Source organism: Typopeltis vanoorti, chromosome 18 (genome assembly GCF_054136105.1).
Source record: "Typopeltis vanoorti isolate ZY-2024b chromosome 18, IOZ_Tvanoo_1.0, whole genome shotgun sequence".
In the NCBI taxonomy this organism is placed as follows: domain Eukaryota; kingdom Metazoa; phylum Arthropoda; class Arachnida; order Uropygi; family Thelyphonidae; genus Typopeltis; species Typopeltis vanoorti.
The window spans coordinates 29,592,783-29,606,975 of record NC_143566.1 but is presented as its reverse complement, the minus strand read 5'-3'; the positions used below and the strand labels follow the sequence as shown (position 1 = coordinate 29,606,975).

At 38.2% G+C, this 14,193-nt stretch overlaps 1 protein-coding gene across 1 annotated transcript in view; it reads right to left on the bottom strand.

Moving 5' to 3' along the window:
• Positions 1 to 11,652, bottom strand: part of Nhe1 (Na[+]/H[+] hydrogen exchanger 1) — a 262,652-nt gene extending 251,000 nt beyond the window's left edge. The window contains exon 1 of the mRNA XM_090408190.1: positions 11,139 to 11,652. Coding sequence (XP_090264316.1) covers positions 11,139 to 11,350 — 212 coding nt within the window. The 5' untranslated portion in view covers positions 11,351 to 11,652. The remainder of the gene's footprint in view (positions 1 to 11,138) is intronic.
• Positions 11,653 to 14,193: the final 2,541 nt, after the last annotated feature.

Here is a 14,193-nt window from a genome sequence, read left to right as displayed (position 1 = left end):
AAAGGTGATAATTGTTTTTTGGGATGTGGGATATGAAGACAGACTTAGGGAATGCAATTTGCAAAGCCTTGTGAATAGGAAAAAGTGAGGGATATGATTGAGACATTTAAGTTGGTAAAGGGATGTTACTGGGTTAATGTGGAAGAAAGTTTTTATAGAATAGAAGGGGAGAAGAAAAAGGGAACATCCCTGGAAGCTGTATAAGGAGTGAGCAGGGGGAAAAGAAGCAGATTCTTCTTTTCATGGAGAGTGATTTGTGAGTGGAATGCATTAGTTAACAGTTGTAGTGAACGTAGATACACTGAATGAGTTTAAAGCATGGTTCGATGGGCTTTGTAAGTGTATGTATACCTCCCACAATAAGTTCTTTGACTCCAAAAAAAGGCTAATGTCAATAATTTCTTCTGTTAGTTCAAGACTGGCACCAACAACATAAGAAGCATCAATAAAAAAAAAAGGAACTAGCAGAAGAAATGGTAAGTACCAGATTGACAAAATAGAACTTCAAGGAAAAATGAAATCAAAGAAAAATGAAAAGTAGGTACTTGTTGGAGATCTATGAAGGGGGGGGGGGAATGGTACTGGAAAGTTCTGATAAACACCTAGAACAAAAATGACATTAAAGCAACTTATATAACTACAACAAAGAACATAATCTTAAAACCCTTCAGCCCTCATGTTTCATTTGATATTAGCAACTGAACCATCCAACTAATGGTTATATCAGTTGTTTTAATATCATGTTAGAGGTATAATGGAATATTAACAGCACTGAGAAAGGATTAAAACTAATTTAATACTTCCAATATTTCGTCTCCATCACAGAGACATCTTCGGGGATTACAAAAACTTTTTGTAACAACACACACACAAATACAATACAAAGTAAAACTAAAGTCCTATCTAGGTGGTGCACCCTCTATGGGCATTTGCAGGTGGCCTGGGATATAAAGAAGGATCTCTGATAATTAAAGTTTCACAAATTTTGGAAGTTTAATGCAACCGTATTTGGTTAAATTAGGTTGATTCCTGAGTGCAGATGCAGATTCAAAGAATAGTCTTCCTTTTTTGAATTTACTATGGTGGAGCATGGTAGTTTTTTTCAGGAGAGCCTGTGGGATGTATCCAAAACATGATCTGCAAGGCCAGACTGACCATAATCGTGCTTGCAGATGTAAGAGCTGTGTTCTTCTAACCAGATGGATGCTGACCTGCCTGTTTGTCCGAAGTAGGCAAGTTTACAGGAACAAGGTACTCTATATACACCAGGCACTGAAAGGGAGGGAGCTGGTCTTTAGTGGAGCGGATAAGTGTAGCAAGTTTGCGGTGGGGCTTTAAAGCTGTATGGAGGTTGTACTTTTTTAATGATCTGGCTATTTTTTCTGAAGTACCACGGATGTAAGGAATGGTGATGGCATTTCTGAAGAGATGGTTGGGGAATGGGGAAGGACTTGATTATTTTTTTAATTCTGTAGCCATTATAGCCATTGGAAAGAAAGGTGTTGTGTATGTGTTTGAGTTTGGTTGAAAGGGCAGTTTTACTGGAACAAAGATTGTTGTGGGCCCTATTGGTCAGAGTTTTAATAATGCCATATTGATGGGAGGGGTGTTGGTGGGGGGAGAGTTTGTGAATGTATCTGCCTGTATGAGTAGGTTTTCTATATACAGAGAAAGAAAGGTTACCATTAGGAAGGCATATTACTAAGGAGTCTAGGAAGGGTAAACTATTCTTATTTTCTTTTTCCATCATAAACTGGATTCTTGGATGTAGACTATTGAGGTGACTGAGGAAGGAATCTACTGTGTCTGGGCCATGAGGCCAAAGAGAGAACACATCATCTACATATATTAGCCAGATAGAAGGTTTTAGAGGGGAAGAGTCAATGGCTCGTTTTTCAAAATTTTCCATGTAATAATTGAACATGCCATGTAACAATTATTACATTTCCATGTAATAATTGTTACATGGACTGACCATAATCATAACAATTATTACATGGAAATGTAATAATTGTTATGATTATGGTCAGTCCAGCCTTGCAGACCATGTTTTGGATACATCCCACAGGATCTCCTCGAAAAAAACTACCATGCTCCACCATGATAAATTCAAAAAATAAAGACTATTCTTTGAATCTGCATCTGCACTCAGGAATCAACCTAATTTAAACAAATACGGTTGCATTAAACTTCCCAAAATTTGGGAAACTTTAATTATCAGAGATCCCTCTTTACATCCACAGGCCACCTGCAAATGCCCATAGAGGGCGCACCACCTAGATAGGACTTTAGTTTCACTTTGTATTGTATTTGTGTGTGTTGTTACAAAAAGGTTTTGTAATCCCCAAAGATGTCTCTGTGACGGAGACGAAATATTGGAAGTATTAAAATTAGTTTTAATCCTTTCTCAGTGCTGTTAATATTCCATTAAATCCCTAACATGAATTCTTCATAGCACTTAAGCCTCAACACACGTATTTTGCTTTAATATCATTTTTGTTCTAGGTGTTTATCAGAACTTTCCAGACAACCCCTCCCCCCTCTCATAAACAGCAGAACATGAAAAGCTTATCAGACAGGTAAAAATGTTTGGGAGAAATTTAGAAAAAAGGGCAAACCTAATAATAATGGTAAGTACCTGCTGCATTTCTATTCAGGACCTGGACTAGTTTTTACTAACACAATGTTCCAAAATAAAAACATGCACAAAAACCAGGAGAGAAGACACAAAAAATTGAAAAAATCACATTGACTATGTTGTCGTTGATAGCTATGTCTTTAACACTGGTTCGGGACACAGAAGTATACAGAGAATCTGAAATCAAAAGAGATGATCATTTAGTTTTGAGCAGGATAAAATTAAATATCACACTTAAAGTATATAAGAAAATGTTTATATGAAGCTGAGCAGCTTTCATAGATGAACACAGGACATAGATGGACTCAAATACACAAATATTATTCAAGAAAAAATGAGTTTGAAAACGAGAACCAAACCTTGGATATTCAGTGGCAGACCATGAAGAAAACATTGATTTCCCCAGAGGGAGACATGTGGTGAGGATGTCTGCAAGGATAGAAAAATCCTAACTCCATCCAAACTCAGGAAGTTAAAGATGCAATGATGGAAAAGAAGAAAGTGTATAAAAAATTTCCAGACAAGTTTGTTTGTGCTCTGAGAAAAATTTAAGAAAGCAAACAACTGTGTAAAACTAGCTAAACAAAAGTCATGAGAAGACTTTGGAGAAGGAGTCAGCAATGATAAAGACAACATGAAAACCGAACATAAAGATATTCTAGATGTCTGGAGTAATTACTTTGAAAGATTGCTAAAAGAAACAAGCAATGACAGCAGAGTGGAAGAAAATGTTCAAGAGGAATGCAATCAAGAGATTGGGAGAGAAAAATATATCAAAAACTTGGAAATGTTGAAAGGAAATTGGAGTATTTCATATTTGACTAGAAATGCTCAAATATGGAAAAATGGAAGTTTTACAACAGCTACAGTAATTTATAAGGCCTGGTCAGAAATTGGGATTCCAGATTTTCCCTATTTGGAAAAGCATATGACATGGTGACAAGAGAAAAGGTGTTTAAAACACAGCAATTATATAGCGTAAACAAGAAATTATATTGAGTAATAAGATGTCTACATTTAAGATGAAAGTCAGCAGTTAGAATTGGAGGAGATATAAAAAGATGATTTGATATAAAATCATTTTTAGGATAAAGATGTACACATCTCCATTCTTATTCATCATCTATATGGATCATATTATGAAGGAAAACAGTATTAAACCTGATATATTAATCTCAGCTCTTTACTTTTTTTATACAGATGATGTTTATACTTTTCAATGAATTCCCTACAACTCTACAGGATTCCTTGACTACGCTTCGACCAATGTGGCATGAAAATGAGCAAATAAAAAACTAAAGATTATGAAAATGGGTAGGAACATTGACACCATCAGCAGTATGCTAGATGGAGAATCTATTGTAAAACATTTTAACTTTTAAGTGCAATTTTTAGTGAAGATTATAACTTACATAGGGAAATAGACAACACACTAACAAAAGCTAATATGGTGGGGAGTCAACTGAATAAATGTATATGAAAAGAAAGAGAGAAATTAACCAAAACACTAAATTAGCAATACAGAAGACAGTGTTCAAACCAATTTTTAACTTATGGATCTGAGAGATGGGTTAGAAGTAAAACAGTTCATTAAAGACTACAGAAATTATAGATATCAGAGTTCTGAAAAAAAGAAAAAAAAAATAGGAGAGTGAACTGATGGCATCAATGACAGAATATTAAAAATGAAGATATTAGGAAAGAACTTGACAATGTTAGTATTCAGTAATGAAATACTGAATAGTGTGATGTGGAAACATTGGAGAGGATCCAGAGACAAGAGACTAAAACATTATCAGGGCTTTGGAATGCTGGCAATAGAGAAATGACAAAGAAATGTTGAAATGTGGATTGAAGTTTGGTGGATAAGAGGAAAAGAGGTGATATAGAGGATTTTATTGGATTAATCCAGACGAGATTATAAAAAAGAGTAGGAGTGAGGGGAAGAACCAGAAGCCATCCCTGTAAGTTATGTAAGAATGTGGTGAAGAGAAGTGTGAGGAAATTTTTTAGAGGGAGAACTGTCAGTGAATTGCCAGAATATTGACGGAAGTTTTTTCACTTGGCTATGCTACCAATTATATATTTGGTTTAATTCTTTAGCAAACAAAGTTTGCGCCTGAAGTATTTTCAGGACTGGGGCAACTCGTGGCAAAGGTAGTATAATTTCATGATAACCGTGAAATACTTCAGGCATAAACTTTGTTTTGTTTACACTTGGATAAAGTATTAAACCCGATATATAATTGGTAGCCTAGCCAAGTGAAAAAACTTCCATCAACGTATCTCTAATCCAAAGAATTTTAATAATAAGGTGTGACACCTTTTGGCAACTCGTATATAAGAATATGAACTTCTCCACACTTGCCTTAGTATCACCACCTCTGGGTCTGCCTCCCACTGATGAGACCTCAATAAAGGTAGAAACCGGTCTGGGTAGTGACCCTTCCCTTAATGTATAGCATTATACATGTCTGCAAGGAGATGTGCTTTGCATTATGGAATACTAAGGCAAGTGATGAGAAGTTATATCACCTTTGCCACAAGTTGCCTCAGTCCTGAAAATACTTCAGGTGCAAACTTTGTTTGCTTACACTTGGATAAAGGATTAAACCAAATATATAATTGCCAGAATGTGTTGTTAATGCAAGGAGTGTTAATTATTTCCAGATTCAGCATGATAAATATGTTGTCAGTTGAATGAACCTCCCACGATGAGTCTGCTGACTCCATGGAGGGTGTAATAATAATAATAATAATAGTATATTTGTCGACCTGGATAAGGGGTGGAAGCTCTACTACTCTAGTGTGAGCCCAACAATGTCTGCTCAGGCAGGTGTGGGGATACTCACAAGTCCCCAGCTGTCAGACTGTGTTGCTGAGTAGATCCCATTGCGGGGATGGGTATGTGTGTTAAGGCTTCAGATGAAAAACCATGATTTGGCAGTGGTGCAAGCCTACACCTAATCTGGAGTCAGAATACTCTGCCTTCCTAGAGGAAGTGGATGCTGCTTTTGATAGGGTGGCAGACATAGGATCAGTCCTGCTAATGGGTGACTTCAATGCACATGTTGGAACATATGACCAGACATGGAGGGGTGTGGTTGGGAGGAACGGCGCCCCTGACCTTAACGCGAATGGGTTGAAATTATTGGACTTCTGCTGTACTAACAGCTTGTCTATAATGAATACCCTCTTCCAGCACTGAGAAGTCCATAAGTATACCTGGTACAGGGATACACTAGAACAAAGGTTTCTGATTGACTTCTTTATAGTCTCAGCAGACCTATTTTCCTCAGTGTTGGATGTTCGTGTGAGAAGAGGGACAGAACTGTCAACTGACCACCACCTTGTTGTGTGCACTCTACGGCTTCAGAAACCAAATGCTACCACCAATGCTGGTAGGCCTAAGCAGCTATACCGCGTGAAATGGGAGGCATTGGAAAATGAGGTTGTGAGGAAGAATTTTGCAGATGACATTTCCTCCAGGTTCAAAGAGATTCCCAAGCATACTGCAGATGTTGAGGAGGAGTGGAAGCGGTTCAGAACAGCTGTCACTGCCTCTGCACTCTCATGCTGTGGCAGAAAGCGGCTCGACGTGGCAACAGGCAGTGAGAAAAGGACACCTTGGTGGAACCAAGAAGTCCAAAAAACTGTCGGGGCAAAAAAGGAGTCCTACCTAACATGACTAAGGGTCAAGTCACCTAAGATGCGTTTGCGGTATGCTGAGGCACGAAAAACTGCAGCTGAGGCAGTAAAGACACAGCAAAGCAGAAGGCTCGGGAAGCCTTTGGAGAAAGACTCATCCTATGCAAATGCAAACAAAGTATTCTGGCAAACCATCCACCGCCTTCGAGGGAGGAAAGCATGCACAGCAAGGGCAATTAAGGCCTCTGATGGTGCATTTTTAACAACCAAGAAGGATATCCTCCACAGATGGAGGGAATACTTGGAGAGCCTTCTTAACCTGGGTGGCCCAGCAGTTGTGGACATCCAAGAGGTGCAGATCAGGGCAATGACTAGTCTCACAGCAGAAGAGGTCCATTTAGCAATAAAATCACTAAAATCGGGCAAGGCTGCTGGCGATGATGAAATTCGGTCCGAAATGCTAAAAGCCTTAAATCAAGACGGTGTTCTCTGGCTGACTCGAGTGTGTCATGCTGCTTGGATATCTGGGTGAGCACCAAAGCAATGGCAGACAGGCATAATAATACTAGTCTTCAAGAAGGGAGACCAGAAGGATTGCAGTAACTATTGTGGCATCTCTCTGCTCAGCCTGCCTGGGAAAGTGTATGCTAAGTGCTTGGAAAGATGGTGCCAGAGCATAGTTGAGTCAAAGTTCCAGGAAGAACAATGTGGCTTTCATCCTGGTAGAAGCACAACTGACCAAATCTTCACTTTAAGGCAAGTCTTTGAGAAATCTTGGGAATATGCCAAGAATGTCTACACGTTTTGTGGACTTGGAGAAGGCATATGACCGGGTTCCTCAGGATAAGCTTTGGCAAGTAGAACAGGAGTATGGAGTGGATGGCCAACTATTAGCTGCCATCAAGTCCTTGTATGAATGCCCAGAGTTTTGTGTCAGGGTAAACAGCACAAAGTCTGAACCTTTCACAGTCTCCGTTGGCCTCCACCAAGGGTGTGTTCTGTCACCCCTCCTTTTCATAATATTTATGGACTGGATTGATAGGCACAGCCGAGGCAGTGAGTGTGTCAGAATTGGAAGATGTAGCATTGGACGTCTGCTTTTTGCAGATGACCTAGTTCTGCTTACCTCTTCCACAGATGACCTCCAGCAGACCCTGGATAGGTTTGTAGCTGTTTGTGCAGATGCTGCAATGAAGATCAGTGTGGCCAAAACTGAAACATTTGTGGTATTAAGACAACCATCCTGGTGCATTCTACATGTAAGTGGAGTCCCAATGAGGCAGGTGGAGAAGTTTAAATACCTTGAGTCCATATTCACGAATGATGGAAAATGGGACGTAGAGCTAGATACTTGAATTGGCTTAGCAAGCTCGATATTGCGAGAGCTTGGCCGTTCAGTAGTATTGAAGCGGGAGTTAAGCCAGAAGGCAAAACTTGCTGTCTTCAATACAGTCTATGTCCCCATCCTCACCTATCGTCATGAAAGTTGGGTAATGACCGAAAGAATGCGAACATGAATCCAAGCAGCTGAAATAAGGTTCCTTTGAGGGGTTGCAGGGCTGACAAGACTCGACAGAGTCAGAAGCTCTGCAATTCGACCGCTGCTTCTCCGTGTTGAGAGATCACAGTTACGTTGGTACGGGCACCTGGTCAGAATGCCACAAGAGAGGCTCCCTCAGCAGACCCTCTTTGCCAAGCCAGAGGGTTGTAGGCCACGTGGAAGGCCAAGGACTCGCTGGATAGATTATATCTAAAACCTTGGGTGGACACGTTTGGGAATCCCACCAGAACACCTGAGCTTGGTGGCAGAGGATCATGACCATTGGAAGTTCCTCTTGCAGCTGTTGCCCCCCACAACCCAATTAGGAAAGGTGGGCCTTGAAGATATATATGTGTATATTTGTTAAATAATGGTTTACCACATGTAAGAAAAAACTAAATATAACTTATTACTCCTATATATTTTTGCTCAGTATGTCATGAGATCTTTCAGGGAGAAGACAGTTTTTCTGTCTTCTCCCTGAAAGAGGGAGAAGACAGTAACATTTAAATTCTGAATACAAGAATGAACCATACAGCATGCATATAATATCAGATCTCAGTTGCAGCTTTCCAATAGGAAGGAACACTATAGAATTCAGAGACGTGGGATTAGGTGTATAATTAATTTAAAAATAATAAATAAATAAAAATATAAAATTTTAAACAATTAACACTCAGAAATAAGCATACGGTCTGTCTGATTAAGATTAGGAAGGTGGCATAGGGCTTCACACAATTCAAAAAACAGACGATGAAATTGGAACCTACTGTAGTGTAGCACCCCAGTGCTGTTCCAGTGAACTCTGTCTAGTGTTGGTGGTATGAGAAGCAAGTCCTGAACCTTCAGAATCCAAAAATATAATCTTGATATTTTTGATTCTAATAATAGCAGAATGGCTAGTTTGTCCAAAGTAGCAAAGAAAATAAGAACAGAAACTCAGAAGGAGATCAAATTCTAAGTGGATGGATGCAGTTAGAAATTTCTTAATCAGAGGCAAATTTTTGACAGGAAGTCAGTGGTAAACTTTTCATAGTATCCTATATCATAGTAATGTAAACTATCATGGTATACTCCACATCCCTTGGAGGTAATGCATCACGAATTTCATGATTTTAAGTTAATTATACTGCAAGTGATTTTGATGAAAACTGTTTGCAGATAATGCAAAGTTTGCAAGAGGTGTGAGAAAGTAAACCAATGTTGTTCTTTCCAGTAAAATATGAACAGACCTGTGTGTGTGTGTGTGTGTGTGTGTGTGTGTAGTTAAGGATAAGTAGGGATAACAATTCGATCTTGCAAAATGTAAGATTCAAAATTTCTTTGCTTGGAAAAAAGCTGTGATTGAGAAAAGTAACAAACTGACAGATGCTTCTAGTAGTGGCTTAGTCAGTATCAATGATGCACTCTAGTTAGATAGAACTGGGTTTGAATCCTGTCTAGGACATGGAGAATCTTTACAAGAGGGTTTTATTTATTTATTTTATTATTATTATTTTTTTTTTAATTCAAAATGTAAGTTAGTCCATTCTACATGGAGTCAGCAGGATTTTTCCTCCTAGAAACTCGGCTTTGTCATCCCACAGTTAATTGGGATGACAATTAACTGTGGGATGACAAAGCCGAGTTTCTAGGAGGAAAAATCCTGCTGACTGTTTCAACTGTGATCAAATACAACTCAAAGCAGATTGAAGGTGAATAAGGAGTTTCACTTTCAGGCAACAAGGTAATGTATTCTACATTGTTAACTATTATTATTGTTGTAGAGCTACCTCCATGGAGTCCAAAGACTTATCATGGGAAACCCAAACTATCCACACAATCTATCATACCTTTCCCTGAACCCATTAACAGACAAAGCACTCACAACTGACTCTGGTAACCCATTAGACTCATTCACAACTCTCCAAGCAAAAAATCTAGTCCTTACACCCTTATTAACCACTTTACTCAACTTCCAGAGATGACATTTGCTCTGGCCCATCAAGCCAAGTGTTGGAACATTTCCTGCATCAATCCTATAAAACCCTTCAAGCAACTTAAATGTTTCTATCATATGCCCTCTTTTTCTCCCATCACCAACTTCTGCAATCCACATACCCTCATTCTAACCTCATAGGGAACATTCCATAGACCACTCACCATCTTGGTCACTCGCCTCTGAATCTTCTCCACTGCTTCCTCCAAGGCCTTATAAAGAGGAATAACAACTTTCTTATCTCTACTTGTTAATGTTTTCTTCAATAGCCAAGAAATCTTATGAGCTACCCTAGCAATATGTTCTCTGAACTTTAACTCACTATATACCACCCCTAAATCTCTAGCTTCATCATTTCCTGGAGTACAGTTCCATCAATGTGGTACACAGCTTGTAAAGTTATGTATTTTGGGATAAATAGATCACATTTCTCCACATTAAACTGACACCCTTTATCTTTTGCCCATACTGACAGCCTACTTAAATCATTCTGCAAGTTCTTCACATCACCCTGATTAATCATTACTCTACCTAATTTTGCATCATCAGCAAACAGTATTTGCTTTCAGGTGATTTCCTATACCATTTATGTACAAATTAAACAGTAGTGGTCCTAGCACTGAACCTTGCAGCACACCATAGTCACTTGTTTTTACCTTGATTCTGCCCCTCCATATAACACTTTTTGATAACTGTCCAGTTCCCCACCCTCTTATAAATCAACTGGAGGCAATAGGTATCAATCCCAGTATCTCTCGCATGCTAAGTGTGACCGCTGCTGATTGATTTATACCACTTTTTGATATCTTCAGCAGCCTACCCTCTTATAAATCAATAGGAGGCACCAGGTATCAATCCCGGTATCTCTCGCATGCTAAGTGAGCACTCTACCACCTAAGCTATGCTCCCTGTCCTAAAGTTGTTTCACCCCTGGGTGGGCTCAAACCACAACCTTTTAATCAACTATTGAATGTGCCACAGAAGTTGTCAGCTGAAAGTTCTGACTTATACCTATGAATGTGATGGTTACTGAAATTGGGGAAGGAGGAACACTTAACTTTTTACAGAACATAATTGCTGTATCCAGGACTGTACTTAGGCACAGAAGCATGAAGCTCTAGCTGGGGGCTTCCAAAAAGTAGGGCCAATTTAAGGGTCCCAAACAATGAGGGGAGGTTCTGGAGTACTCTCGCGTATGTGGCCCCGCCCGCCTCAGGCTGCATCTATTATACATTGTTTCTTAGCTAAATATTTCTTAGCCAATCCTCCTCGGTAAATGTAACACTAATTAAAACTCTTAAACTAAATTTCTCAGTGGTAACACCACAACCTACCCATTGCTGCCTTCGGAGCTTCCAACTTCATCGGGCAGCTGTCTTTTTAAAGAACTACTACTCATTACCACGGTAATTTTGTTCACCCCAGGCTGAGATTCGCTCGATATACTCGTTTCATCAGAGTCAGAATGGCAAAACTTCAAAACACAGGAAAGGATTAAAATGCCAATAAATACCATGTTCCTGCTTCTCACGAAAGATGAATACATTGCTACGTTTACAATTCAATCAGCTAAAACTGATGAGTTTTAACTGATCAGCTAAAACTGATGAACTATACAACGAAACTCGTTCTTCGAATACGTTAACTGTGAGAACGTCTCCTGAATCATTTGAAACACATGCCGCAATTTTTACCAAATATTGCATTAGGAGATAATTTGGTAAAGACGATCATAATTAAGTCAGAGAGTCAGCTTTTTAGCACATAAACACACAAACAAAATATACACTGACGTGTACCAAATCACATAACATCCCAACATAAGGTATAATACATTAATCAGCTGATACAAACTACAATGTATGCTTAACTTAGAAATATTTTTATTACACCACCAGAGGGACAGATCTTCCACTGGACTTCCTACAATTAGATAATGATTCTTTATTTCATTCAAAATGAATTTCTTTATGCTTGTTATAATGATCTTTGTTATTTACATAGATAATTAATTGTAGCAGGTTAATTCATCTTTAATTAAAGATGATTAATGAGAGTCTAAGTAAAACATTTAGACTCATAAGCAAATCGAGGAAGAGGGCAACGAATGCAAATACGTCTATAAATAGATTATCTAATTGAAAATTAGATGTTTGTGGATCAATAGACTGAATTTCAGGGACAGAGAGACTTATCCAATGATGATGATAGAGTGCTCTTAAAGGAATTTGAAGTTAGGTGTCACGAGAGAAAACTGTTCACCGAGAGTGTGGACGAGCAAAGACAGGGAATCTAGAGCTATTAGAAGGGATGTAAGTGAATGTATGTGTAGGCAACCACAGAAACGAGAGAAAGAAATTACAAAAAAAAAAAAGCGTAATCTAGTCTCCCAAGTGTCATAACTTAATGGGATAGTCAATAAAAAATTGTAAAGGTAGTTGCGAGCCTAAGTTTATTGTAGAACATGCTTCTCGTACATATATTCTAGTATACTAATACTAGAAGTATCCGAGATATAAGTTTCTGCCATTAATTGCCTCAGTCCTAACCAGAATGTGTAAGCACTGGTGAGACTTGGCTGACAGCTGATGTAGTTCTAGGGATGGAATGTCAACCGTATAGTATTTTAGGAAGAATAAAGAAAATCAGATGGCTGAGTAGTACTACAGGATAATAGCAGATGAATTGCAATGAAAAGGAGTAAGAGATCATAAAAAAAAAAAAAAAGATGTGAAAGGCAATTCATTTCGATATTCACTGAAATGTGTCTCAATGTGACTTCTGTCTCAGAGTGAGAAAGCCAATTGAACAAAATATGCAGCTGGCAGCAGAAGATGTGGACGACATGCATATCGTCAAATAAACATATACTGTAGAAAGAAATGTAATTATTCACTTACTAAGAGATAACTACTCAAATGGCATATTATTATTATGAGATACTCGATGGAGTCTTTAGACTCACCGAGGGAGGCCCTAAACATGTCAAAAATTACCCAACATATACGCAGTATCTATCATACTTTGCTTTTAACACATTCACAGTCATGGCACTCACAACAGACTCTGACAAACTATTCCACTCATTCACTACTCTCCAAGCAAAAAACCTAGTTCTAACACCCTTCCCACTGATGGCCTCTAGTTCTCCCACCACCATCAGACCAGTTCTGAAAACTTTCATCTGAATTAATCTGGTAAAAATCCCTCAGTAATTTGAATGTCTCAATCATATCACCACATTTCCGCCTATCAACCAGTTTCTGTAGCTCACAAATCTTCAACCTATTCTTGTAAGGTTCTTTCTCATAATATGGTGAAAGGAATTTAGGTTTGAGAGTGATGAAGCTGATCATAAGAGCAAAAGATCTCTCCATAACTAAACAGGCACATTATCATCGATTAGAGAGTGACAATACTGTGCTGATTTGAAAGGTTGCCGAACATGTAGGACATGTAGAATTTAAAAAAAAAAAGGGGGGGGTATATGTTGAATGTCAAGACAGATAATAAGGACAGCTTAGGAGGCAGGGAAAACCATTATCAGTGCTTCCAACATGGTTAAACGAGTATCCTAGAGAAAGTAATAACAGACTGTATGTGAAAGTCAGCATGATAAATCAAGAATTTGATGTATAAGTAGTATCGTTAAGTAGAAACTGCAAAATTTTGTGGAGGGTATATAAGGAGAAAGATTATCAATAAGCTCAAGAATACTACATGACACAAACGAGAAAAGTAACCAGACAAGACATGATAACGAGGGCAAAATGAGACTGAGAATAAATTAGCCAAGAAGTCGAAAAGAAAAGTCTAAATAGCTTTTTCGCTAAGATAAATTAAGTTAGAGATAAAATAAACGAGTGGTAATGCCAACGAGATGACAAAAGCCAAAATAGCTAAGTTACTAAGTGATCACTTTGTAAGGGTCTATCATCCAAGTGCTGATATTACCATGGGATATCAGCTCTATTATTAAGAGAATGAACAAATGAATCGGTAATAACTTTGACTAGCCTGTTTAAGTCGTAGTTCTATAAGGTAGTGGAAGGAGAAAATTCAGTTGCATAAAAGAAGCTCCAAGAATGAAGTAGCAAATTATAGACTAATCTATTTTGGAGTGTTGATAAAGGTATTAGAAAGTTTAATCAAAGAAAGAATTAGTGGATAAAAATGGGATACTCCATGAAGGGAGGCTACCGGAATTCTTTGTGGAAAGAAAGCCATGTCTAAATAATTTACTCATTTTTTATAATACATTGACGGTTTTTCAGTGGAAAGGACAATGTATGACGATAACACTTCTGAACAAACAAGAATGGATATGGGACTATTGATATGGATATGATGGAAATCGATGGACAGATGTTAAATTATTTTTTTTTTAAT